This window comes from Harpia harpyja, chromosome 4 (genome assembly GCF_026419915.1).
Source record: "Harpia harpyja isolate bHarHar1 chromosome 4, bHarHar1 primary haplotype, whole genome shotgun sequence".
Lineage (NCBI taxonomy): Eukaryota > Metazoa > Chordata > Aves > Accipitriformes > Accipitridae > Harpia > Harpia harpyja.
The window spans coordinates 48968503-48995398 of record NC_068943.1 but is presented as its reverse complement, the minus strand read 5'-3'; the positions used below and the strand labels follow the sequence as shown (position 1 = coordinate 48995398).

Here is a 26896-nt window from a genome sequence, read left to right as displayed (position 1 = left end):
CGCTACAGTGAAGATTTACTGCATTCTGTTTTGGTTCACAATAAAATAAATTGGCAAAAGACTGGCAGAATCTTTTTAGCTGAGGCAAAAATGGCTTTTCATGTGCTGCTTGGCAATACTGCTTCAAAATCTCTGTCTGCAAATCATCTGAGATGAAGTCAAGGCGTTTTCACTGGAATCAGCCTTGCTGTCACGGAGTGGCTGCCACCTGAAGCGAGTGTGATATCTGCAGAGCTTTCTAACTGGTATTCTTTGGTTTTAAATTGATGAGAAAGCAGATACTGTCTCGGTGGTTTTAGTTGAGACCATGACTCCTGGCATGCTGGTAGCTGGATAATTACCCTCTTGAGGCTTCCAAACAGTTAGCATTAAACATTTTTATATTCAGAGCTGTTCTGTCATATTTCTTAGGTTATGATCTCGGGTCTCTTGCATGTTGTGACAGTGAAACATGCACACGCACCTGTGTGCCAGTTGTGCTGGTTACTTCTGTGTTCAGAAAGTGACCAAATGGCACAAAATATTTCAAGTATTTGGGCTGGTTAGAATAATATGTCTGCACTTCTAATTGTGAGATGCTGCTTTGAACAAGATTAATTTTATATTCAGTTTGTCAGTCTGCTATTGATTTGAAGAGCTTTTCAAAGAGCAGGCAGTTGCACAGAATTACAAGTGGGTACTGTAGTTGTACTTGCCAACTCGTGATTCAAGCTAGTATTTAGGAATTCAGATTGCAAAAAGGTAGATACTCAGTTTATTAGATTTGTCTGTATTCGATGTCACTAGATAACCATTTTTCTTTACTTTCTGAGGTTATTGAAAGAGGCCATTGCTGTTTTTCAGGTATTTCTCAGAGAGGTAATAATTACAACATTGGTCGAGGGCGTGGAATGCAAAAGAAATTGAAGCGTAAAGATCGTGGAAGGGGCAGAGGGGGCAATAAAGGATCTGATGGCTTTCACGAGGTACGTGGAATTAAAGTTGAGTTCCTAATGTAGTTGTTTTAAATGACTGGATGCTTTGCTTTAACAAAAGAGTATTTAAAAATACATATCTTTAAACTTTTTTTATCTAGGAAATCACTAGAATTTTCCAGCTCTTGATGTACAAAATGTAGTTAATAATTTAAGCTAATACATAATTTTCTTGTTTTTCTTGGAAATATGAAAAACTAGCAGAAAGTGGTTTATGAGCTTTGGTTTTGAATGGTGCATGAACTTCAATGTTAACTGTATCTGAAATAAGTTGTTTTGCTACTACCAGTTCATTCACCTCAGATTTTTCAGCAAAGACAATGGACGCCTTCACATCTTTTGCCAATTTTTGTCTGAATTGTGAAGAATTCTCCTTCTCTTTCCAAAGCTGTGACTGTGGAAATGGAAACGTATATGACCTTGGTTTTCATTTAGTAATTCTTTGCACAGGAATTAGAGAAAGCATAGTGTTCAGTATTGCCACACTATTCGTAAATTGTTAACTCCAATCTTAATCTAAATGAAAAACAATACAAAATTGATGATTAATGAATCAAATCCATCCGTGGTTGAAAAACATTATTTAAGCCAAATCATATTTAAGTCTACATACTGCAACTAAAACGTCTGTGGTTCTCCTTCCTCCTGCGCTCAGGAATGCATGCGGCTGGCTTCTAGCTAATGCAGTGATGTATGAACCAGCAGTGTTAATTTTTCCCCGTGTTCTCCAGCTGGCCTAACTCTCTGGGGCTCCTGGGTGGTCTAGATCAGATGTTCCTTTCCCTGCCTGGCATGTGGTAGGGAAAAGGGCAGCCATTTGAACTGTTAGGACGATGCCTTGTTTATAGGACTCCTTCCTGTTGCTGTAGAGCATGCCCTGTCCTCCAGCACCATCTCCCAAGCTGTGGGGAAGGGTGGAGGCACGGAGGCAGCTGCAGGCAGGTCCCAGCAGGGCTGGGAGGCAGAAACCAAAAAGCTGGGCTCCTGGCTACAGCGAAATAATGAATTCTGCAATGCAGATGCTGAGCTGTGCGGCGTGGAGGGGTAACCACTGAGTCCTGAGCCACACAGCGACGTCCCTGGGATTCTCGGGGACACGGTGGGAGCATTTCAGCCTTCCTCACACCATTGTTTCAAGTGTGTTGTGGTGTGGGACAGTCACTGATTTGCAGTGCTCCCAGAGAGACTTGGGGCATCGTGTTTATGTGATATTTGCATTAACCTTGAAGAGGATCAATTATTAGATGCAAAGCTGCTTTTTCTGAAGGAGCTGAGTTTTCTCTGGATTTAATGTGTTCAGAGTAGAAAATGGATCTTGACTGATCCAGGAGTGGCATTTCTAGCTCAAAGATTGCTGCTTCTCAATGTCAACAAAATCCACAAATCATTCTCAGTGTTAATGTTTTGTGACATTGCTTAATCTGCCGAGCGAAATGAGACCAGACGCTTGGTGTGCTGATGCTCATGTGTGCTCATGATGCGGTGTGATGACTGTGGAGAACCACATCCATTCTGTTTCAGAAGTTCCCACTCAGCCGTCAGATCCCTGCTCATTTTTGTGAAAATGGGAAATCAGAAAAGCCTATTTCCCTCTATCATCAGATCAGTAGGCAACCACCTAACACTGCAAAGAAGACGTTTGTTTCTACCCTCTGTTGCAGTGTCACAGAGGGCAGTTCATTAAAGGCCGTCTACCTCCATGACTTCACTAGCTCTGCCAGGCCCCCTCAACACCTATCCCAGGCTCTCTAGTTAGATGAGTTTACCGCAGTTTCTTTCGTTATCTCAAGTGCAGATGCCACATGGGAATCAAATCATAAGAAGGAACAATTATTTGCCTCACCAGGTATATAATGATTCTTATGCATTAGGTCATGATTGAATTGTGCTTCCTCTCTGCTTTGCCTCGTGGTATAAGCAAACAGGTTATTTTTCTTCTAATAGGAGAAAAAAGAAGATAGATAATCTGGAAATAACAATCGTGTGAGAAGCACGTAGAGAGGAATGATTGGCAAAGTGTAGCCTTGTGGCTAAGATGGTGGTCTGGAAGCCTGGATGATGACTCAACTCCTGGCTGTCTGCAGAGGTGCCTGTAATCAGGGGGCAGTTGGCACTGACTTGGTGGGTGCCCAGGAGTCAGCCCTGCTTTCCAGCATTGTCAAATGAAGTGTGAGATACTCAGTCCATTCAGTGAAGTTATTTGTGTCTGTTGTATTGTAAGAAGTTTCTGATTTGGTTGCATTTATTAAAAAAGACTGTATTAAAGCAGCTAAGAAAAAGTACGTGTATTTACTTTGAGCTGTAGGTATAATAATAAAGAACTTAAATCATGGTGTAGTTAATCACATTTTGGGGTAACTAGTGCACCAAGTATGCTGTAATATTTTTGCAACTGCACTTAATAAGTAAGCATCAGTAGGGTGTTCATTTTTCTTACAGGATGGCAAACCAGTGAAGAAATGGGTTAATATGAGTCAGGAGTTCATAAATCAGCATACAGTGGAACACAAGGGCAAACAAATTTGTAAATATTTCCTTGAAGGGAGGTGTATTAAGGTAAGTATGCACTGTGTCTGTCGGTCTGCTTCTTTGGTGTGAGGAAGGGGAGAAGATGTTCTGTTCTTTTTTACTTCAGCTGATGCAAAGAAAACTTGTATGTTGAAACTCAGTGTTGTGGTTTCTAGTGTTTTGAGTACTTGTAGATAAATGCCAACAGAAGTACTTATGGAAAAATAGCCCCTTCTGTTACACAGTTTGAATTATAACATTCTACTAAAATTATTGTGTTTGCTTATTAGTATATACAGTAAAAACATCTGTGATAGTATCATAAACTTACACTGACAATGTATCGTGTGTAAACATACATCAAATCTTATGGAATCTGTAAATAGGCAATGATTTCTGAATATATTAGATTATTTCTCTTTTATGTGCTACTGCTAATTTTGAAACATTGAAGGAATTGCTTAATTATGCTAAATTATTTCTCTCTCTAAAGTAAAAAGTGGGGTTGTAGTAATAGTTCCCCTACCAAAGAACCATCTTCCTTCAGCCAGCAAGTGGAAGGCAGCAGAAAGAAGAGAATGCTATTCAAAGCAGTCAGCTGTCAAGCAAAAGCGCTAGCAAGACAGTCTCTTATTACGTAAAAAAATTGCTATTGCTTGATTTTGAAGCTTGTGCTGCTGTGGAGTTGAATCCTCTGATGTCAGACTAGTTCAGTCAGTTATAAAACACACTTAAGAAAAACTGCATGCTCCTCGAGTAAGTGAGTGCGTCATTTATTTGGTTCCTCTGTGTATTTAGAGATAGAACATTTTCTGTTTCTTTTTCAAATGGTCAAAGTAAAGGTGAAAATCAGTATGCTTTTTTCCCAAACCAGGGGGGAATTGAAAACAATGCATTTGTTGCTGCCTTTATATATTTTAGTATGCTCAGTAAGATGAGCATTTGCTGCCACCTTCAGTTTTAAAACAAGTGGCTGAAAGAGCACTGAGGGTATTTTTCATGAAAATAAATACAAAAAATATGCAAAAAACCTTCTCCAGCAGAGTAATCCTAATATATAACATGATACGGTTGATATAAACTTGATACTATTTGGACTCTGTTTTTCCTGCATGGAAGAATCTTAATAATTTGCCTGTTGGATTTTTTTAAGTTCTGCCACACACCCTTAAAAAACAGAATCAGGTTTTCTGATCAAGTGCATAATTGTTTATATGGAAAATAATTTCAGTAAAGTATTTGTTTAAATGCCTTTTTAATGCAAATTGCTAGGTGGAGGCAGAGAACTGGTACTATAAGACCAGCTTGTTTTCTGTGACCACTACATATATTCTTTTGAATCCCAATTCAGGAATTGTTTATCTATGTCCAGGCCCCTGTATTGACAGTTTTTAGGGACATGCTTATAATGCATTTCTGTGTTAGTAAAGATAAAAAGTTTAAATTCAGCTAAGGAGGATGTTTTTCTTTAAATATGAAATGGAATTACTCAGCATTTCAGATAGATAATGTTTTTTCTTGTTTTTTTATTTATAGGGAGAGCAGTGTAAATTTGATCATGATGCAGAGATTGAAAAGAAAAAGGAAATCTGCAAGTTTTACATACAGGGTTACTGCACCAAAGGAGAGAACTGCATTTATTTGCATAATATCCTTTAAAAAAATATATACTTGAATTAAACTGGAAGTTTATATTTACTCTTAATTGATCTAAGTGATTTTTAAGGGTGGCGATTTCTGTTCTTAAGAGACTATACCAAAGACTATGTAGATTTACTACAAGAAGGTTATTTTTCTGCTCAAATACTTAGGAGGAGAAAATACATATAAAATTACTGGTTTGTTTTCAGTTTTAAGGCTTTTTAATGTTGAAAGTTGAAGTTAGATGTATTTGTCCACATACTTTAAAAACCCTGATCTGGTCTTGTTTGTTGTAAAGGACTTGTGTTTTACTCTGGAATTGAGACCTTCATCTTTTTAATCACAATTTTAGAATCAAGTCAAAAATAATGTTAAGGCCACAGTAATGTAATTATTAGTAGAATGTTAAATGGAACTAGGAGGTAAGTTGGTTATTAGCTTTCAAAATTCTTAACATACTGCTTTGGAAAGATTAAGTACTGGTGAAGAATTGAAGGATAGTTGACAGCTGAATTTCATAAACTTGCCGAACAGCACAAACTAGAAGTCAGCCTTTGTTAGGAATCCTTAATACATTGCTTACATGAATTCCCTTGCAAGTTCTACCATACAGGAGCCAAATGCTATCAAGGAGATAAGTGCAAATTTTCTCATGCTCCCCTGACTGCAGAAACAAAAGAGCTGTTGGATAAGGTGAGCAATTTGTAGCCTGTAAACATAAGGTTTGTTGCTAAAAAGAATGGGGGGGGTTGCTGGAAATTTCTGAGAGATTCTCAGGGAGTGTAATGCTAAACACTAACGATGTTAAGCTTCCCTGTTGCTCTTCAGCACAGTAAGTCGGTGACCAGGTTCAAACCAGGAATTGCCCTTGCCATCAGTTACTCGGTTCTTTTTTAACCATATGAGACTCGTTTATTTTCACAACTCATGTTTTTGCTCATGCTTCTTTTGCATCCCCTTCTGTGGAAATCTTCATGTACTGTGTAACAAGAAGTGTGGCTTTTGTGTTGTCTACCTTTAGCTGCCTAGAAGTTAGATATCATCTGACTTACTTCTGCACTCAGGGTGGAGAAAGGAATGAGGTGCCTCCTCTGAATCATTCATGAAATCCTGACCTTTTTTTTAAGCAGGATATTTGTGTCTCTCTCCAGTTCCTATACTACAGGCCTTAACAGAAAAATGACGTGAATTTTACACCAGAAACGTTACAAATCTTAGAATAAGTCCTTCAACTTCTGTCACTTAAAATTACTGTTTGAAGGAAATGGACTTGTGTGAAATTGTCCCTTCCTGGCTACAGAAATAGTTTTCTTCCTGGCTGTGAATCGGTGTCCTGCAAAACAAGTAATAATAGATTTATAATTCATCTGAGTTTGAATTTGATATATAGTAGTACTGTAGCAGGTAATTACATTTAAATGGAAAGTGCAACACTAAATTGACTTGCATATACTGCAAAATTTATGAAGTGTTTGCTACATTGCTTTGTTCTAGGTTTTGAATACGGAGGAGGAACCACAAAATGAAGATGAGAAAGAACTGGAGGAACTTAGAAAGCGTGGCATAGTTCCTCTCCCTAAGCCACCACCAGGTGTTGGACTTCTGCCAACCCCGCCAGAGCAATATCCGTTTTCTGAGTCCGACATAGAAAATTATCAAGATCCTTCAGGAGAGTATAAGAAAATCCCATCTCTCTTTGAAATAGTTGTGAAGCCTACTGTGGATTTAGCACACAAAATTGGAAAAAAGTAGGTTTTAGAATTTTGTGTAGGACTCTCCTTAAAACATTGCTGCATAAATATTGAAACGATTATCTTCCTTTCTGTCAGAAGTATATACTTCTGAGTATATTGCTAAGTTAATGATCTGTCAAATATTGGTTATCATAATTATTTACTTATTTAATGCTTTCCATAGAAGAGAATTTACTGAGCTTTGACCTTCCAGAAAGTCACTCCATTGGCTCTTGTTTTGCCTCTGTGCCTGCCTTGCCTATCTCCATTTGCAGGTTGAGCAAAGTTCATTCTCTTCTACTATCTTTTTATAGCTCACTTTTTCTTGACCAAAGCTAATGGACACTCCTGATGGAGACTGTTGGCCTTGGCATCTCTAAAACTCCTAGTTGCAGCAAATGTCCAGTTCTGCATGTGCTAATATTGAAAAAATGTTCTACTTCCAGACAAGCTCTGTCACATGTTACGATGTATATGTAATGTATATAGTCACTCTCTTTGAAAATCATTTTGCTTCTTTCAGATTTTTATCCAACTTAAGATCAAATAAGTACAAACAGACATCTGTAAGAGTGAGGAGGGGGAGAAAATAGCTAATAGGCTGTTGATCTTTGTAGATGCAAAATTTGATTCACTAATTTTCTTCTGCCTACAGGCCACCAACCTTCTATAACAGCGCATCACCACCAAGACCACCATTTCAGGGAAACGACCCACATTCTCAGCATATGTATAATCCAGGTTCAAGTCCAGGGCCAGGACCCGGCATGTCACAAGGACATAATGGGCCGCCAATGCACCCAGGTTCTCCTGGACATCATCCATGCGCAGGGCCTCAAGGCCCAGGAATGCCACAGAGTCCTCCTATGCAGGGTGTTCCACCAGGCTTTCTTGGACCGCAGAACCAGACTGGTATGCCTATGCAAGGACAGCAAGGTGGTCCACCTCTCACACCACCGGGTCTCGGTGGATCTTACAATGCCCCAGGAGTTCAAGGACATATGGTGAATATGCCGAGAGAGAATCATTGTACTCCAGGGCCACAATACCAGCAGATGCCTGGTGAACGGCAGCCCAACATGAATTATGAGCCTATTCAGAACCCAGCTGATTTCTATGACAACTACTATTCTCATCAAGCTGTACATAACTTCCAGCCAGCTAATAACTCTGGTGGTAAGGACATTTAAAAATTGTTGTTCCTTGATATGGCACTTTGCAGTTGCGCGGTATTAAAACATCATGGCTCCAAAGCTGAACAGCTGAAAGAATTTTGGATAGAGAGCCAAACCCCCTGAAGTATCTTCAGTATATAGGCTTTTTCAGCTGACGCTTTGCAGTCATGTAATATAAGTCACATTAGTTTTGCTTGAGTATATTTTATCTCCTCTGCTGTAAAAGCTTGTATAGGTTAGCTGCTAACTGTTTTTTTTGTACTACAGATGGAACATGGCATGGAGAATTTACGGATCACCAGGCTCACCTCATGGCTCAAGAGTCCCATCAAGGTGGAAGTGAGTCAGACTGCATGAGTAGCCATATGGGCCATAAACCAGCCATTAATGTACCGGATTTTCTTCCAGCAATGCAGAAGGCCCTTTACGTAAGACTTAGTCAAAAGCATCAAAGAGATGGAGACTCTTTCAGCAGCCAGGGTCAGAGGGCAATGAGCAAAGATGAAGGTAAAGATAATTTTGTTAGAGTTCCAAATGTACTTACTGACCATGTATTAGCCTGGAACAAATCTCTTGACTTGGATTTTCATCACATTACCATTTGCAATTATTGTGAGTGTGCAAGTACCAACTCGAGTAATATTTTCAGCTGAATATACTTGCTTTCCTTCCCAACTTGTTCCAGGAATTTAGTATACACTTAGCTGCTGCATTCCAATTCCAAGTAGAAAGATCTGTGGATAATTTTTGGATATGATTTGTACTTTTAAAAGGTTCTGTTGTCTATAACTCCATTACTTCTTTAAATCCCCGATTGAAACAGAAAAGTTATTATTTCTAACTGCCAGTACTGCAAGTGCATCTTAGATTCTGTTTATTCAGTTGTGCCTCTTGATCTTTTCTGCATATTCCATTTCTCTAGAGGAGTATTTTTTCCTCTGTGATACCTGAAATTTGCAGTGTTTAATCTGAGTGTCTCTTCTGTAACCTGGACGATGGAGAGCAGTAAGCCTGCCGATCAGATTCAGCCACACAGAGTACGTTTGTCCCTTGGCCTGCTCCCTGCTGCGCCCTTTTCTGAGGCTGCTAGGTTATGTGTCCAGAAATGCATCTTCTGTCTGACCAAAAGGCAGTTGCTGTATCAAATGTTTTTGAGGACATTGCTGATGTAATTCTGATCAAATGATGAGAGAGAGGTGGAGATGCCAGAGCAACTTAGAGTAATCTGCTCTGAACTGAAGACTTCTCACCAGTGCTTTAGAGTGACTGGGCCTCCCGTCTAGAGAAGAAGGCTATCAGAAGGCAGTGTAACGGAAAAATGTTTCTGTTAGCTGCCTCCAACAACATGTCACTCCTTGTTGAATATTTGTGTGGTACAAGAAGCGTTGAGGAAACATGCATTACTGTGTATCAGATAGTGGTGATGCTGATGGGTTTCGCTTTCATTTCTCATTTTGCTGAGCCAGAATAGACCACTAGTCTCCTTCAGTGAGTAAGCAAGTTTAGGATGTGGACCTGAGCACACAGCTGTGTTGATAAGTCTTTCTAGTAAATTGCATGCGATAGTTGAGAATTTATCCTTGCAAATTAAATACTCTTAATTCTTCCCTTCCTGAATCTTGACCTCTCCCCAAAACCTTGTGATTTTGATTATAAGAAGGCAGCACATTCCACATTTGTAATTGATCTGTTTTTAAGACTGCTGTAAGGTGCCATTTTACTTTTCATTCTGCCATCCCACAATGAAGGTCATTTTCATCAAGACTCAGATCTTAAATGTTTTTTTTACTAGTACTGGTAGAAATAATTGTTTGAAAGCAGGTTATTTTCCCAGATTAATATTGACAGGCAGATATGTAGAGAGAATGCAGCAGAGTTTGGGAGTATCTCAACTAGCTATGTTTTTTTTTTTATGTCTGTTCTTCCTTGATTTTTGTCATTTTAGATTACAGTTGTTATAATACAGAGAGTGATGATTTAATATCAGGTCTTTTCAGTTTGATTTTACTGAGAAGTTACACTTTATATGAGTAAGTGTGTTGTATTCACTGGTGATTATTTGCTTGAATAATCTTTTTTTTTTTTTTCCTAGATGACAATGTCAACTGGTATTCCAGTAGTGAAGAGGAAGAGGGGAGCAGTGTTAAATCAATACTAAAAACCTTAAAGAAACAAAGCGAGAATTTTAGGAATCGGCAACAACATTCCACAGAGCAGCACATGCTTGGTATTCCTTCTGATCCGAGGCTGGCAAAAGAAAAAGGCACAGGGCCTCAGGCTGCTGACCCGAGACTTCGGGCCTCTCCACGGTCCAACCCCAGAAAGCCTTCAGAATCCGCATCCTTGGACCCACGGCTTGTACGAGATCCCAGGATGCACAAGGTCAGTGAAGGTGGTCATGCCAGCTCGTCTCTTGGGGGAGCAAAGCTAGATTTACACCATGCGCACACTGGAGTTAAGGTCAAGCAAAAAGGGATGGATGATGATGAAGAGGACTCAGAAAGAGAACTGAGAGAAAGAGCTTTTCTGATACCGTTGGAACCTTTGCCTGGTGTAACGTTAAGGGATCCCCGATCTCAGCTTAGGCAGTTCAGCCACATTAAAATGGATGTTACCCTGATGAAACCAAACTTTGCTAAGCATATTGTGTGGGCACCCGAAGACTTGCTCCCAATACCTTTGCCTAAGCCTGACCCTGTCTCTTCAATCAATTTACCTCTTCCTCCCCTCATTGCTGACCAGAGGCTTAATAAACTGCGGAATTTGAAAAACGATCCTCACCCAAATGCAATGCCAGCTGACCCACGACTAGCTGCAAAGGCAAAAAACAACTTAACAGGCAGGAGCGGCTATTTGGATCCATCTGCAGATTCGCATGCCAGTAGCTCAAGCAAATTAGGAGATCCTCGCTTACAAAAAAACGTCGATCCCAGACTCCACAGACTGTCGAGCGCAGATACACATCATGGAGTCGCAAAGGATTCACACCCTCCGAAGTTTGACCCCCGCCTCGCCAGATCTGCTGCTGGCTCATCGCAGCCCTCGGAAGCTGCCACTGCTAAACCCGACCCAGATGCTCTGCCTCCGTACGCACCCAAGCTATCATCGAGTGGCGTTAGGCTGGGAACTCCAGGCTCGATACTGAGCGGTATTAGTTTGTACGATCCGAGAGATCACAGCTCATCATTGGACACAGCTCCAGCGAGTTCAGGAGAGAATGGAGAGAACCAGAAAAAAAGTATTTTGAAAAATTCTGGTAAAAATGAACCCAGTCTCTCAGAAGATACATCACTGCAGAAGGCTGCCTCAAACGTGGAAAAAAATACAGAAGGATCAGCAGAAGCCACTTCAGATAAAGCAAACAGCACCAGTAAATCTCAGGCTAAACACTCCAGTGCTGCACCTGCGGTGCATAATCTTCCTATCCAAGCTTTATCAGGATTAATCAGACCGCAGTACAGCGACCCAAGGCAGGTTAGACAGCCTGGACAGGTAACTCAGACACAGGATAGTGATCCGAATGGGGAATCAGATGATAAGTCATTAAAAGATGTTTTCAAGACTTTCGATCCAACTGCTTCACCGTTTTGTTAGCAATTGATTTTAAGTCTTTTTACTGTTGTGAATATTGCAGTTTTCTGCTGTTTTGTAACTGGTTTACCTCTTTGCTTTATTTATTTTTAAATTATAATTATCAACACTTTTCAGCTGCTAATCTCAGAACCACATGCAGTTATACAGTATGCTATAGTGTTTGCAAAGCTGTGGTATTTTCTATATAATACTTTTCCAATTTCAGGGAGACTAATAATTGACATGTAGAAAAAACCCCATGTATTGTGTTAGAGCTGATAAAAGCACTTTCATTGTAAATAAGTCATTCAGAAAGTCCGAAGACCTGTATATGTGTGAGCTGTCTCTTTCATAAACAACATTTAGATATGATTGCCACATTTGTATGATTGTATAGATACAAGCAATATTATGTACATTACTGTGAGAGACGCTGTTTGACAAGGATTGTCTGACGCATCAAGCCAAACCTACTAACTGATTTAAAACCTACGTAAATGATTTAAAAGGAAAATGACGATCCTCCTTTTCAGATCAGTTGATGTAAGACATTGACAGTTTTTATTCATGCAGTCAATATTCTTAGTGTAAAAGAGACCTATATCGCATATTGAGGATTAAAAATGTCATATCTTTTAAAAATATTTTATTCTATGCTGTATATAGAAGAAATTGTGAAGTACATAACTAGAAGAAAGTTACTGTTAAAAGTGAAGAATACCTAAGTTGTCTAATACAAAAAAGGTTTTTATTTAATTTTTTCACGCATACACAATTCTGATTAGTGCTATAAGTTACATTGTGGTGTTCATGTATTTCAATGTATTTTTGTATTCAGCTGCTTAATTTGTATTGCTTTTTTTGTATTGATGTAACTGCAGTACTTGTATTCATGGTGTCTTTATGACATTTTTAACAAAAAAATTAAAAAGGGTACAGTTAAAGTCTGGTAACGACTGTGATGTTGACATGTTGGCAGCTAGGTCAGCGTCAGGGAGAGAGCAGTGGGGCTGTCTGCAGGTCGAAGGTGACTAAAACTGGTTTTAGTGCAGTCGCTACACCGCTTCACAGTCAGACCGTAGTAGGTTTTTAAACTAACCTTGTACTCAATCCAAATGGAGTTAGCTTGCTGCGTGGTTCCAAGATCAGACTGCTGATTTGGAGAGAGTCGTTATTGTTCTCTTACTACAATTACCAGCATCGCTATGAGAAATGTCATGCATGTTCTTTAATTTCTGAAGATGTTGCATGCCGAGAGCACAACTGTCCTCAAAGCCTCTCTTGTTTTGCCTTTTGGGTTGCTTTTTATATAGAGGAAATGTAGTCATACCTAGCTAGCTACATTTACAATAAAAATTTGCGGTCTGCTCAATTGCCATCTGGTTCCCGCCCACTTGGAATGTTTCTTTGCATTAAGTCTCTTCCTTGGTGGACCTTTTCCTTTCTGTTTCTGTTTGTTGGCCCAAGTAATGCTTGTGACTGGGACAGTATAGTGTTTTATCACAAATTCTGAGGTTTTGGTTTCTTGTGCCTGTGAGACAAACAGGCAAGACTGCAAGTGTCTTGCTTGGATGAGCAGAGCTTGGATGAGCCGAGGGAAGCTGCTGATTTCTACATGTGCAAAACACGGCAGAGGAGACATTGCTGAAGGCAATAATGGTTTCAATTTGCCTTCCTAATTTCCTAGAGTAAAAATTGTATTAATTTTATGATACTTTGAATCGCACTCACTCAAAATAATTGAAAACTAGGTAACAGACATGAAACTTGGTTGTTATTTTGGAGTAATCTGTTAGTCCTACATAATCACTTCTTAGTACTTCATCTGGTGACAAGTTTGGCTGTTCAAGAACTTCATCAAAAAAACAAGCCAGCAGAATTGGACAGCAGGGAAAAGTAGAAAGAGTTTGGAAATAGCACGTGGATTGATAGGGGAACAAAGAGAAAAAGTGACAGTATTGAAGCCAAAGGCATTGTTTCACATTTAGATGTGGAAAGTACTTGTAGGATGTGCAGCTCTAACCTGAAGCTACAACTTCTCGTAGAGTGGCGATGACGTCATCACTGAATTGGATTCTCTGTGGTTTTTTGAAAGTACTGGAAAAATAAGAGTCAAAGGAAAAGCTTTGATACCAAGAGCAAAATGACATGCATTACAAGTGGTTTGCCATCGGTCTGGTTATGGACCCATTTTGGAGTTGCAGGGTGTGTTCTGGTAGGGGGATGCAGAGTGCTGGCTTCCAACCTTGGAGATCCATTGCCATCTCAGTACCTTAGATACAATACAGGTCTTTATTTTGGAAAACAAGGGGTACAAAGTAAGGAGGAAACATAATCTGAAAGGGGCCAGCTAGTTCTTGCAGCCTGTTGTTTCCACGTGTAACTGCCTCCTTCCTTCCTTCTTCCCAGATCCAGCCGTGCCCAGCCAGCAGGTCCCCGCGGGCTCCCCCAGCCACGGTGCGAGGGTCTGCGGGCTGCTGCTTGGCTCCTCCATCTGTCCGTGCTTGCTGCTTTATTCGTTGCAGGTTTCTTCCCCGAGTTTATGCTTGCTCTGGTGTTCCCGCTGCTACTGTGCACTCTCAAAACGAGGAGGTTGATGGCTACAGCGCAAGTACTAAACTATCTGATATGGGGAAGGTGCTGGGGGTGTCAGAGGGGGCAGGTGGGGGACAGTCCTGCCACACCGAGGTGGGCTGGAATGAGCTGCAGCCACCAAGCAAGTCAAGTCTGATCTGCGGTGCGGACTGATTGTGTTTTCTGTGTTTTCGCAGGGGAGGCTCATTTCCATCTCTTCCGCAAGTGCAGTATGCTGGCACGGAGCAGCCTTTCCCTCGGATGCTGGCAACTTGTGCCCCTGAGGCTGTGAAGCATGGGTGTGGAGAGCGGTAACAGGAGTAGCTGGTCATTGGTCCTGGATACTCTGGAAGCCTGTAGCTGTGAGGTGGGTGATCTTCAGCATTGAATGTTTTATTCTGGATAAAAGAGGGTCCTGGGGCTGAGAGGGATTTTGGGAGAAAAGTCTCATTTGTCTGCAGGCTGCAAGATCTGCAGAGTTGGGGGCAGCAGGTGAGACAAAATGCTCCCCGCTTCTGCTAGCCCTGGAGATGTCAACGAGTAAAATGTTTTTTCTCTGACCTTGTTTGCTCTCTGCACTTCAGAAGGACTAAGCATTGCTAGATCACCACCTGGTGTTTGCTGCCCCATGACAGAAATACTTGTAGGGTGATTTCTAGCCTCCCTAGGTAGCCTGTTTTAATATTTTTCTGCCATGATGAAAAGACTCTAATGTGAATCCTTCATATTGCAAAGTAAATCAATTTATTCTTGCAAAGTAGAGAATACTTAATTACACTCGTGTTTTGCATTTCAAAAGTCAGTGATCCTATCCCTTTGTCTTCCTCCTCAATTAGTTCTTCTTTCCTCCAGCTTTTGTAATGCCTTTTTCATGTCACCCTCTGAGTTTGTGTTTTGCATATGAGCTCCACCCAGTGCACTGGCTCTTCTGTAGGGTTATATATCTCTGGCTGCCCTTCCTGTGTGGTATTTAGGATTGCTACCCCTAGAAGAAAAAGGGATGGTTGCTAAAAAGGGCATGGTTGCAAAGAAGTTTGATACTGTGCTAAAGATCAGGGCCTGAGAAAGACGTCCCAGCTCTGAGGCTTTCTTGTGCGGGAGACGAGCAATTCAATCATTTACAGAACCCCCTGATCCTTCCCTCCAGCCAGATTTGCTGGTGCTGCTACAAGTGCGTTCCTACATCCTTCTGTTCACATCTTGGGCGCTGAAGAACACAGAAGAACTGGAAGTTACTGAAAGTAATACAATGAAGGTACCTCATCAAATGCTGTCTTCTCTATATCACTGTTTGCCAAAGAAAAGAAAAAGCCTGCCTTATTACATAAGAGCCAGAGCTGGCTAGCAGCTGGACGGGGGCATGCAGTATATGAATATAAAGAACTGTAGCTCCACTTGGTGGCTGTGGATTCAAGAGTAATGGTTTCAGGCTGAAAATTACTTGGGCGCCAGGTAACAAAGATCAGTGAATGGTTATTTTACTGAACAGGAAACCCTCTGTTTTCTCTTTCATGGGATCTTAAAGCTCTTCCCCAACTCCTGTATCCTCTGTGGCTTGGCATCACATCTTATTACTCAACTTCAAACACCATCTGGAGGAGAGGCCGCTTAGGAAATACACTAGCGTGTGGCATCATCTTATTCTTCTCTTTGTTCAGTTGCCAAAAGGAAGCAGCGACTCTGCAGGGTGGAATTTGCCACAGGAGGAACGCCTAGCACACAAAAGCCTTTTCAGGCCTTGCACTTTCAGTCCTCCAGCAAGAGCAGCTCAAGCAGAAGAGATGTGAGCTGGAAGGAGTGCAGCACGGGCTACGTTCTTTCTGCCGAGGCCAGTTAGCAATGCAGGTCCCTCCAGCAGAAGTCCCTTCCTGTTTTTACAGGTGGCTGTCTGTAATTGTATGTCCTTTAATAGGTTTTGGACACTTGGGTGTATTCTTGGTCTGAGGTGATTGTTCTTGCACCATAGCCATCAGGGTGGGTTCAGCCCTTGCCTGAGTCTTGTGAAGCCCTAATTCATCCCTCTCTGAGTTTAAAGACTCCTTGGCTCTATGCCACAACAGGTTTTTTCTCCACTGCATGCAAAAAGCAGCTACTTCTTCTTCTTCAGAGTCAGGCGGGGGCTGTCGCAAACCCTATTAGACAAAATATTTGCATGCTTTAATATACTGTTGTACATGAACTCGTTTAAAATATCTTAAACGATATAAAAGTCTGAATGCATCAATGTGTGTGTGACCAGTGTGGCATCTCTACCTGTTAGTGCTTAAAATGCTTAGAAGTGCTTAAAAACTTGCTTATAGAGAGAAAAAAGGAATGCAGTATAGTTTATTGATAAGCAGGGAAGTTTCCAAAGGCAAAAAGCCACGTCATAGAGGACTTTGTAGTCTAGACAATCAAGATAAAAGAATGGCTAGTTACTTCAGGCTGACATCAGCAAAGTGAAAAATGGACATACATACAAGTTTTTAACAGTATACGCAATTAACCACAGGAGGAGCTTTTTCACCCTTGTGGCTGATTGTTCATCAAATAGGATTCTAATAAAAACCATGTCTCAAAAAGACATGCTGAAGCTCAGCAGAAGTTGTAGGATTACGTAGGAGGCTAGGGCACACTATGAAAAACTGCATCAGTGGAGAGTCTGGTTGTATTTGCACTTGTTTTCTGAGTGCTTTCAGATAAAGTCTGCTCTCACAAACTATTTACGGTTGGATCAATCAGCCATCATTGGCAGCTGCAAGGGAGGTTCTTGGGAGTTTTGATCAAAGCTCATCCTGAGACAATATAAAGGCTACGACTGACATGGACTATTTCCAAATAAAGGCTCCAGTGAGATGCTGCTGCTCTCCTATCCAAAAACGAAATGGGAAACGGACCAGCTAAAGATGACTTCAGAGTTGGTAGCAGTGACAGAGCAGATTCAATGCCTGGAAAGATGCATATTGGGCTTTGGAAACAAAGACAGAAAGGCATAAAATAAAAACATCACAGTAAGAATGTCTACCCCCAGCTGGAGTCAAGAGGTCCCACAGCAGCTGGCTCCCACCTCCCATAACCCGGCTTGGCTGCAGGAGCTCCCCACAGCGTGGACTTACCTTGCAAAACCTATTTGATGCCACCAGCGTTAACTTACTTTGATACATGCTGCCTCAGCTGCCTTCAGAACATGCAAAACTGCTTGAATTAGGTTCTGCACGTTGCTCACCAGCAGCTCAGAAGAGGACTTGCTCTCTGCAGTGACTGCTTTTACCCTTAAAAGACATTTTAAAGGATTTTATTAGAAGAACATCAGACAGTGTGCTTCCCCTGTGTGGCCAGAACTCTGTCGGTTACTCCCAACACCGGAAGATTGTCCCCTGCGCGATCAGAGCAGGTTTCCACAGAGGCAGGCAAACTGGGGGAGGAAAGGGCTGTTTACAGCAACAGGAAGAGGAGAGGGAGCCCCCTGAACTGTAACTGAACTCTGAGGGCTACACCCAGATCCAACAAGGGCGTCTGGAGACCACCGTGCACATCTCTTTGAGAAGGGGGCCACCAGCCTTGGGAGAGATTGTCCTTGACCCTGAACTCACCTGGCCACAATGCTGAGCTGGCTGCTGATGGTGTGGGTCTGCTCTGTGGCGCACAGCAGCTCTGCGGAGCATCTCTTGTCCAGGCAGTGCTTCGCAACAATGCGGCCAAATTTAACAAACGCCTGCCCATCAGAAGCAATTTGCCTTGCGCAGGCGACAAGCTGGTCCTTGCTCTAAAACAAAATAGAAAGAAATGTTTGGGGAGAGAAGGAGAGAAAAGACCACTTTTCCTGCAAGACAGGGGGAGTATCCTGGAAGCCCAGATATATTCTGAAACAAGGAAAGGACTGGATGCCAAGTTCACATCTAACCAGGAAGAAGTGATTTCTAGTGCTTTACATAAATGTAGCTGGTGCCACTCTCACAAGAGCAGGGTAATGCAGGGGTTTCAGCAGGCACTGGGCTTTGACCGTGCTTCTTGAGGAAAAAATGTGCTGGGGTGGAGGAGGTGAAACACTCCATACCACAATGGGGCCCTTCTTCCTCAGGAACTGAGTCATGTGAAGCATCCTTGTTGCCATGTCTTTGGTGACCTGGGACATCTTACTGGGGCCACCCTGCCATGTGTCACTGTCTTCTCTCTTGTGCTTCGCAGGGCCGCTGGCAAAGGAGACACTGGGAGGACCGTTCTGGTGCTGTTGAGACAAGAACTGAACAGATTTCGAAGTCTGGAGCGTGCAGATGCACCAATGCTGAGAAGTCTCCGCCTGTGTGTTTCTGAAGCAGTTTTTGGTGAGTAAAGGAGATGGGAGAGCTGCCTGCCACCTCGCTGGGTCTGCTCTGCCTTCCCAACCAGCCCTTCTCTCACCTTCACCCACGGTGGGACTATAAAATCCCAGTGCCCCGTGCTGCTGTCTCCTGGAGCTATCTCCAAATGGGTGGTAGCTGTCGTGTAAGCTGACAGCGCCCGCGGTTGAGAAGTATGATTAAGTGCTCTAAACTGCTCTGCTGAGTGATCTGGATCGTGTTGCTGAAGCCTTTGCCAGCTCCTGACAACCAGCAGCAGTTGTTGTGGGAGTGGATTTGCTGGTAGTCCCAAAGGGTGCTTGTGGAGAGGTGAGCAGCTGAGCAGAGACAGGTAGTGTTTCAGGGGAGGGAGAGCGGTACAGCCCTCTGCTCCTCAGAAACAGTGTTTTGGAGATGGGTTTATTTATGCAAGAGTGCCCATCAGATCAGATATCCAGAACTCAGCTGAATAGGGCACGCAGCAACCTGATCTAACTGTGAAGGTGGCCAGGGGGTTGGACTATTGACCTCCAGAGGTCTGTGCCAACATCACTTATCTTAGTGCTCCATGGTGTGAGTACCAGGACTGACTGACAGCCCTGGCCATCATCCTGCAGTAAGAGTTGATGGGGTAAAAAGCTACTGTACCATTTCACGTGCCTCCCTGGCAGCTCCACTTCCTTGACCGCTCCTGCTCGGGCAAGTTTCTGCTGACTTGGTGTGGCTCAGAGCATCAAGCTCTCGGGCTGGGAAGAGCTTGGCTGTGCTGTTGCATTGTCTTGGAGAGCACTGGTCCCCCACGTTCTGCAGGCATTGTCTAATGAGCTGCAGAGTATGTCCACTGATGCCCTGGACAGCCTGCAGCTGTGTGACGAGGTAGTGCGCCTTTGCTGACCAGTACCAGACAATACTGTCTAGGCGGAGATGCCCTTTGTCCTGGTGGCTCTGGAAGAGCTGGCTGGCGCTGCCCACTGCGTCAGACGTGAGGATCAGGAGGTGGTCTGCGACGGAGAGCAGGTTTGCCTGTGACTGCAGTTGCATGTTGGCCTCCAGAATGTCTTGGAGGGTGGTTTTTACCCACTGAACATTAGCCATTAGACAACTTGCCTTCTCTTCAAAGGCCTGTTTGCTTCTCCCCCTCTCCTCTTGAGAGAGGGGGGACAGGGCTGGTCCAACGACATCTCGGATGACCCGCAGGTGTTTGGTATTGACCTTCTCCAGGTGGAGCAACAATGCCTTGGCCCTAAGGGCCAAGTCTTTCTGCAGGAGCTCAAAGCGAATGTACAAGCTGGCAGTAGACAGTGGGGAGACCAAGAGGGTATTGGAGGCATCCAGCAGTGCTTCCATTAGCACCTTTATCTCCTCCCTGAGCGCTAGGATTTCACTGCCACCATGGTCTTCAGGGCAGGACAAGTAAGAGAGCCGGGCGGCCTCCTGCAGCCTCAGGGAGTTCTCAGACACAGCAGCCAAGAGACTCCGTGAGCAAAGCTTGTTCTTCACGGTGCTCCTTAGCTCCCGCAGGAACAGGATGTCCCTGCCTATGAACCGATCCACAGCGCCCAGCAGGACGTGCATGCTGATGGCCCACTGGACACAGTGCAGCTCCAGGCTGGCCTTTCCCACCCTGCAGGAGCCCTTGAAGGATGCTGCTTTCTCAAGTAACGCTTTGGTGTTCATCTGAGCACGTGAAAACTTGGCTTGGACCTGTTGAAAGCTCTCCCAGACATTGGGGAAAATGGGATTTTCCTTACTGCAGGCTACGCTTGCAATGTCTCCTGCTAACTGAACTGTTCCTGCTAAACTCATCATAGTCTCGTCCAAAGCCTGTTTGCCTCTCAGAAAGTCAGCAGACAAGATAAAGCCAAATACTTGCTGAGACAGACTATACCAGGAGCCTGCCACGGCTGCCAGGCACTCTTTGGTCTCACAGATCCTTTTGGAGAGCGTGAGTGCCATTTGGAGAAGTCTGTTTGGATGATGAAGCTGCCTTGGGGCTGTTTCCCTGGCCAGGCTAATAACACATGGTGTCAGTAATACAATCTTCTGGTACTGCCCCAGCGTCTCCATCTGGGGAGACTCAGCAACGGGCAGCGCTTCCTTTGCCGCATCGATACAGCTGTTGGAGAGTTCAAGCAAGGCAGAGCAAGCAGCGTTGACAGCTGCTATATCATGGGCTCTTGTTGCTGCTAGGAGAGCTGTAATGACAGGGTGCGTATCTCCTTTCCTTGGAACAACATCCGGGTGTAAGTTACCTGGTTGTGAAGACGGACAATGTAAGATGTCTTCTTGCAACGCAGCCTCATCTGTAATGGTTCTTAGCCCAGCATGCGATGGACTGAATTCAAGCCCCTTTGCAACATCAGTGCTTCGCACTTGTGCTCGGAGAGGGCTGAGGATATCTGGGTGGTTGGACCCATCCAGCCCATCCTGGATGTGGTGAGCAGTATCCATCAGGCAGCTCGCTGCCTTTGAAAAGACATCCCTAGTTTGGAGGCAGGAGAGTCTCTCTGGGCAAAGGACTGTGACTGCTTTCAGCTCAAGGATGGAGTTGGCCAGTTGCTCAACCCAAACCAGCAAGCCATTCCTGAAAATGGGGTCTGTGGCTCTGTCCCTGTACCTGGTGGTAGCTTCAACCACCCACCGAACCCAACTGGTGAGGTGAGTTGCGTGCCAAGAGAGCCTCTCGGAGTCCTGACTTTCCAGGGCCTTTTCACACCATTCCCTGTGCTTGGCCATTTCCTGGACGGACAGCTTAAGGAATTCACGCATGCTGACCGTCTCCTCACAACACCGCAAGAGGCTTTCTGTTGTTCCAGCCCACGCATGGTACAAGGACTGCAGTTGCTCAGCAGCGCTCGTCTGGGCTGTATTTCTGCTCATTTCTGTGAGCAGTGGAGGGAGACTGGCAAGGAGTGTCTTCAGATACTCTACCCACTCTCTGATTTCTCTAGCGGTTTGGGTTTTGGTGCACCTGGACAGAACAAAGTCTGCCGCTCTGAGCATCTGCTGGGCGTGTGTGAAGAACGTGGCAGTGAGGGGCTGAAGCTTCTTTAAAAGTCCTCCTTGTCCTGCTGGAAAACACCCTGTACCAGCAAGGCTGAGGGCATCTTCAACTAACTGCCTCAGGGGCTCCTTTCCCTCTAAGAAGGTGTCGAGGATTTGGCACAGAGTAGCTGTGAGCACTGCCTGGTCGAGAGTCTCCACCTCCTTTCTCATGGTGTGACATTCCTCCTCCAGGCTGCTTTCTCCCCAGCTTTGCCCTGGCCATCCCTCCTGCTGGCTTACATGGCTGCAGATGCTCTTCCTCAGCTGTAGCAGAACCCAGCAATGTTTTACCAGGTCCAGCTTTAGATCTGGCCTGGACGAGTCTGCTAGAAGCAGGCAGTAGAAAATGACCGCTTCCACATGAGCACTGAACTCACTGTCGGAGAGATGCACTGGGTCTGGGCGAGAGAGGAGAGCCAGCAGCCTGCTCACGTGCTGGGAGAAGGTCCCATTTCTCTCCCATGGCTGCTCGCTGCCCGTATTGTTGATAAGCAGGGAAGTGAGCTCTTTGATGGTCCTCTCCGTCAGCTGGAAAGCATAGCCTTTGGAGAGGTTCACTTGCTGATCCCAGGAGTGTTTAGGATCACTGTGCTTGGCTGCGTGGAGCAAAGGAACACACTTCTGAAGGAGCTGCAAAGTTTGGGCCAATCTCCTCTGTCGAGGACAATCTCTGAGTTCCTTGAGGCGCTTTGCTGTCAGATTGCTCAGCAGAAGCAGGGCCTTGGAAAAGGCCCGGAAAGCAGCCAACAGTCCTGGCATGTCCCCTGCATCCTGCAGCACGCTCAAGCACTCCAAAAGCCAGCTGGCAGCCTGAATTATCCTCCTTGCCCCAGCAGCGTCTTCCATCTGAAGGATCTAATCAGAAATAAACGTCAGAAAAACTGGTCGGAGTGGCTAAGGCTCAAGAATCCCTGTTCACTATTTCTTCTCTTGTGCAGCCAAGATGACACCACAGCCCTTGTAGGGAAGAGAAGAGGTGCGTTTTGCTCAGCAGACCTGCCCTAGTGAGCACACAGTGAAGAAACAACCATTGCTCCAGGTAGAGCTTCCCCTGAGCCCCAGCCCCTGTCCTGGTGGAGGGCAGCTCTTGTCCCCCCTACAGCTGCACCCTTACCCACTGCTGCATCCCAGCCTGACCTCCTCCCCTCCTCGCTCCGGCACTGTCCCCCTCTGCTGTTACCTTCACTGTCTCTGTTAAGACCCTCTTTGCCGACACAGCCAGCTCCTCCCTGTGGCTAGGGTTCTCCGGCTGCACGTGGAGCTTGTGGGCCGCCAGCAGCACGCACCTCCCTGCCAGGATGAGGGACTCGGCCGCGGGACACGTCTCCTCCTTGAACACCTCGTCGCTGGACTCCTCAGCCAACCTGGAACAGAAGCCGCTGGGCTCAGTTCTTTGCCATCCCGTGAGTACCAGCCTCGGCGGGGCCTCGGGCTTTGTCACAACAACTAGCCACGCCAGACCTTAACTGGGCTTGAATTGATTTTAGCTGTATTTGCAAACCGTTTCAGAACCTTTTGCAGTGGCTGCAATTCACTTTAAGATAGGATGTCTACAATCTACCAGGTCCTAGCTGTAACAGCAGAATAACCCAGTGGCCAGTCCCTGATTGTGGATTTGGGCTCCAATTTTACTGAAGCATTCAGTAAATTCACTGAAGCATTTGGTCAATTGTCTATTACTTTAAGATGTGTTTAGCTTAAACGTTGCTTGTTGAGGTTTTGCTTGCTTTGCCACCTTGCTTCCAAGCGTGTATCCCTGCTTTGTCCCATCTGTCCTTTTCCCTTCCTAATCCTATTCCTCCCCTCACGTTCCCCATCCCCTTCCTCCTCACACTTCCACCTCTCCAGGGGGGTGCAGGCAGGGAGCACCAGGCAGGAGAGGCAGGCTCCCTGCCAGTTTCTTTGCCATCCCTTCCTCCTCCTTCCCAGCCCCCAAATCTGCCGTGGAGACACCCAGCAAACTTACCTTCTTGCAACAGAAGCGAGTTCTTCTGTGGCTTTGGCTAATTTTTCTGCATTCTCCCCTAAATTGGGAAAGTCCTGACAAATCCCATCTTCCCATTCCAGGGCAAGGATTAGATGGCAGAGCTGCGCAGCCATGGGGCAGAGGATCCTTTGAATAGCTTTGTTTTCTGTTAGGAACCCGAGGTCATAGAGATAAAAAGGCTCCATTTTGTGCTGCCTGGAAAAGGGAAACAAAACCTGGGATTATCTGGGATCCTTTGCAATGTGTAGCAGTTATCAGTTTTACCAGCGACCTTGGATTTGGATGGTGGCTTCCGGCTTTGAAAATGCTACTGGGTTTAGTTTCTCCCGGCAACGAGGTCAGCAACCCGCATTTCCCCCAGCAGTGGGCTTTTCCCCCAGCTTTCCTGCTGTGGACCCCCAGCTCTGCTGTCCCGCCTGCGAAGCATCCTCTGGCTTTGCTCAGCTCCAAGGCACTCGGGGATGCCCCAGACCCGTCCTGCACTCCTGCCTTTACATGGTTATGTGAGCCCAGGGACGCCAGAGCCGGTATTTCCTTACCCGGGTGCAGACAGCCCAGCGGATAAGCGCTGGGGACGGGGTCGCGGGCTGTTCCCAGGGGTGAGACCCCCGTGGCGGTGAGGGTGACGTTGAGGGTGACGTTACCTCCTAGCACCCACCTGGCTGTCAGCAGGGGGACAGAGCAGTGCCCCTGCCACCACGGGCCTGCGTGCGTGCAGACAGCTCCTGGGCAGGGATACGAACCCGCGGGGGGGTGTGTGTGGGCGGGATTAATTACACCTTGATTACCATAACTCGGTTCCTGTTGTGGACAGGGTTGAAGGCAAGCGCCTGCTGCCGGCCTGTGTGAGGCTGGGGGGGGGGGGCAGCGGCTGGCATGCCCCTGGGCGTCTCTCTCTGCTCCCCCCTGCCCTTTGGAAGCCAGGGACGTTTCTGGAGGTCTGGGGGTTGCCTCAGCCCTGGGGGTACCCCCCCCGGGGATTGCTGGCGGTCCGCAGGGCGTTTGAGGGCCGGGGATGGGGGCGGGGGGTGCCCCGCTGCCGGGATGCGCCAGCGTCGCCATGGGGACGCCGAGGGCGCAGGGCAGTGACGACATCGCGGTGCCGCCCGGCCGCGGGGCACGCCGGGAGCTGTAGGCCGGCGGTGGGCGCGGGAAGGCCGGGCCGCCGCCTCCGCCCGCCCTCAGCGGCTTGAAGGCCCCGGCCCCGGTCCGCTAATCTGCCTAACGTCGGGGCCGGCTGTCTGCACAGCTCAGTCCTGGCCCTTCCAGCCCCATAATCCTCCCGCTGGGCGAGTAGCTGTGCTCCCTGCCTCCCTCCCCCGCCCCTCCACCATCGTTCCTGGGGGGCTGAGTGGGCTCTATGTGTGTGGGGACACACCGCTCCGGCCTTAAAAACCCGAGGAAATAAGCAGCTGTGTGAGTAGAGAAGGCGCTTCGAGGGGTCCCTCCTCACGCCGGGCCTGCCCGAGAGCCAGGCTCCTGCTTCGGCCTTTGCTGACAAGCGTCCCTCGCAGGGCCTCGGCCCTTTCGCCTTCAGTTAAGAAATGAGGCGGGTGCAGCTTCACAGGGTAAAAAAAGAGAGATTTCTACCTTCTCCTTTTCTCCTGTGAATCTGTCTGTGTGAAGTCTGTAAGCCGTGTGCTGAACTGCTTTGCTAAATAAGGAGGGACTCGTATGTGTGCTCAGATAATCGGGGCGGGGGGGTGGGGGCGGTAGTGCACAAATGCAAGCAAGGGAAAATGGGTACATTTTCTGCCTGTTCTGACTTTTTCTGTACCCTTTCGCTTAATGCAGAATATCCACTGGAAACAATGACCCTTCTCCCAGGAACCTAAGCTTCAGCTCTGCCTCTTTTAAAGTAATTCTGTGGAAACTCAGAATAATGTAAATAAAAGCAGAATCAGAGCTGGGGGGGGAAAAAAAAAAAAGACTTTCAAGTTGGGATAAATTCACTTTTTCAATTTCCTTGTATTTTAAATACTCCAATCCTAGCTCATTTCCTAACAGGGATGTACGTTTTCAGCAAGGTCACGAATGAATCTACCTTTAGAAATTATTTTTGTAATTCTGAGGGTTACAGGTGATACCGAAAAAGCCGGTCAAAGAAACTCTCTAAGACTCGATTTGGGAGTTTTAGAAAGCAGGCATTCTTTATTGCAGCATTCCTTATTGCAGCGCTGGGTGCACAGGGGATTGCTCCACTATTGTGCACACCGTCAGGCCCAATTGTGCAGGTTAAGTACATGTTCTACATACATATTCACTAGATTTCTGAGAAATGTTATGCACATTCATTAGTTTTCCAGGAAACTATTAGCATATGCAAATGTCCTTTACGCAGGCGCATTGAAGGTCTCTGGAGGTCTTCAGGAGTCCTCTGGTGGTCTTCCATAGTCTTCCTCACTTGTTTGCTACTTGACGCTCCTCAGGTGATTCTGCGCAGTATGGTCCTTTACATGTTTTGGAACATTTATCCTAAAGAATGCTTGTTAGTCCCTAAAAATACTTGTTAGTGCTCTTATTATCTAAGTTTTCATTAGTGAACGAAGGCAGGAGTTTCTTACCTTTTCCGGCCCTATCTATCAAGCAAGGCTTCTGCTTGTGCCTTCTCAGCAAGATCGTAAATTCATCAAGCATTTAATTAAGCTTTGTGATTGCTCATGACTCCCTCTTGCTTATTCTCATTTTCTTGATCTTTCAACTTTTACTGTATCACATGTGCCTCTGGGGCAGCACAGCTGCACGAAGTTCACCCTCTTGCACAGTCCCCCGTTGTTGTGAAGGTGCAAAAGCCGATTGACTCCAGCTGTATGCGCAGGTGTCGGGATGTTTGCTTTTAAAAAAGCTGCAGAAGAGTCCCGAGCGTTCGTTCGCACTGCCTCACCCCAGTGTTCGACATGTGGATGGTGTGTTGATGCCGCTGCTTCCAAAACGCTGGAGAGCTGGAGGGAAAATGCTGCCTGGTGTGCTTGCCTTCCTCCCCTTTGGGGGAAGCTGGGGTGGTGCGTGCAGCAGTGTGCAACATCGTGCAACGTGCATTGTGCAACGTCATGCAACGTGCAGCAGCATGCAGCAGTGAGCAACATTGTGCAGCAATGTGCAACATTGTGCAAGTGTGTCGTGTAGCAGCAATGTGTAACATGCAGCACCCTGCATTGTGCAACCTCATGTAATGTGCAGCAATGTGCATCGTGCAACATTGTGCATCGTGTAATGTGCAGCATCGTTTAACGTGCAACATTGTGCAACGTGCATCGTGTAACGTGCAGCAACCTGTAACATGCAGCAACACACATTGTGCAACATCGTGCAACGGGTAACATGCAGCAACGTGCATCGTGCAACATTGTGCATCGTGCCACATTGTGCGTCGTGTGACGTGCAGCAG

At 45.4% G+C, this 26896-nt stretch overlaps 3 protein-coding genes across 5 annotated transcripts in view; 1 reads left to right on the top strand and 2 right to left on the bottom strand.

Annotated features, from left to right (window-relative positions):
* Positions 1 to 12976, top strand: part of ZC3H6 (zinc finger CCCH-type containing 6) — a 29687-nt gene extending 16711 nt beyond the window's left edge. Inside the window, exons 5-12 of the mRNA XM_052783900.1 lie at positions 844 to 965; positions 3414 to 3530; positions 5019 to 5130; positions 5707 to 5816; positions 6618 to 6871; positions 7512 to 8032; positions 8299 to 8538; positions 10124 to 12976. Of these exons, the coding sequence (XP_052639860.1) occupies positions 844 to 965; positions 3414 to 3530; positions 5019 to 5130; positions 5707 to 5816; positions 6618 to 6871; positions 7512 to 8032; positions 8299 to 8538; positions 10124 to 11625 (2978 nt within the window). The 3' untranslated portion in view covers positions 11626 to 12976. The remainder of the gene's footprint in view (positions 1 to 843; positions 966 to 3413; positions 3531 to 5018; positions 5131 to 5706; positions 5817 to 6617; positions 6872 to 7511; positions 8033 to 8298; positions 8539 to 10123) is intronic.
* A 2817-nt stretch (positions 12977 to 15793) lies between these two features.
* Positions 15794 to 21121, bottom strand: LOC128140325 (uncharacterized). Of its 3 annotated transcripts, none has more exons than XM_052783886.1 (5): positions 19125 to 21121; positions 18215 to 18400; positions 17751 to 17923; positions 17312 to 17429; positions 15794 to 16310 (listed from the first exon to the last, which is right to left on the bottom strand). In XM_052783886.1, exons 1-5 carry the CDS (start codon positions 20925 to 20927, stop codon positions 16053 to 16055), a joined length of 2538 nt encoding a protein of 845 aa, XP_052639846.1. In that variant the 5' UTR covers positions 20928 to 21121; the 3' UTR covers positions 15794 to 16052. The 3 variants fall into 3 exon arrangements, with proteins under 3 accessions (XP_052639846.1, XP_052639847.1, XP_052639848.1); XM_052783887.1 differs by having other exon boundaries at positions 18215 to 18385; XM_052783888.1 differs by lacking the exon at positions 15794 to 16310 and adding an exon at positions 16485 to 17125.
* Positions 21122 to 21186: 65 nt separating this feature from the next.
* LOC128141206 (uncharacterized) lies at positions 21187 to 23924 on the bottom strand. Its single transcript, XM_052785815.1, has 4 exons — positions 23488 to 23924; positions 22702 to 22885; positions 21566 to 22376; positions 21187 to 21215 (listed from the first exon to the last, which is right to left on the bottom strand). Exons 1-4 carry the CDS (start codon positions 23691 to 23693, stop codon positions 21187 to 21189), a joined length of 1230 nt encoding a protein of 409 aa, XP_052641775.1. The 5' UTR covers positions 23694 to 23924.
* Between the last annotated feature and the right edge of the window lie 2972 nt (positions 23925 to 26896).

What these genes read in the sequence shown, in the direction of transcription:
- LOC128140325 (XM_052783886.1), bottom strand. Translation starts at nt 20,927, where the DNA reads ATGGATACTGCTCACCACATCCAGGATGGGCTGGATGGGTCCAACCAC. An exon ending in CCAGGGAGGCACGTGAAATG is followed by an intron (nt 18,401 to 19,124) that starts GTACAGTAGCTT and finishes AAATCTGTTCAG; the next exon opens with TTCTTGTCTCAACAGCACCA. An exon ending in CAGCTCAGCATTGTGGCCAG is followed by an intron (nt 17,430 to 17,750) that starts GTGAGTTCAGGG and finishes ATGTCTTTTAAG; the next exon opens with GGTAAAAGCAGTCACTGCAG.
- LOC128141206 (XM_052785815.1), bottom strand. Translation starts at nt 23,693, where the DNA reads ATGGAGCCTTTTTATCTCTATGACCTCGGGTTCCTAACAGAAAACAAA. An exon ending in TCTTAACAGAGACAGTGAAG is followed by an intron (nt 22,377 to 22,701) that starts GTAACAGCAGAG and finishes ATTTCTGATTAG; the next exon opens with ATCCTTCAGATGGAAGACGC. An exon ending in AGATGCCCTCAGCCTTGCTG is followed by an intron (nt 21,216 to 21,565) that starts GTACAGGGTGTT and finishes CTGTCCGTCCAG; the next exon opens with GAAATGGCCAAGCACAGGGA.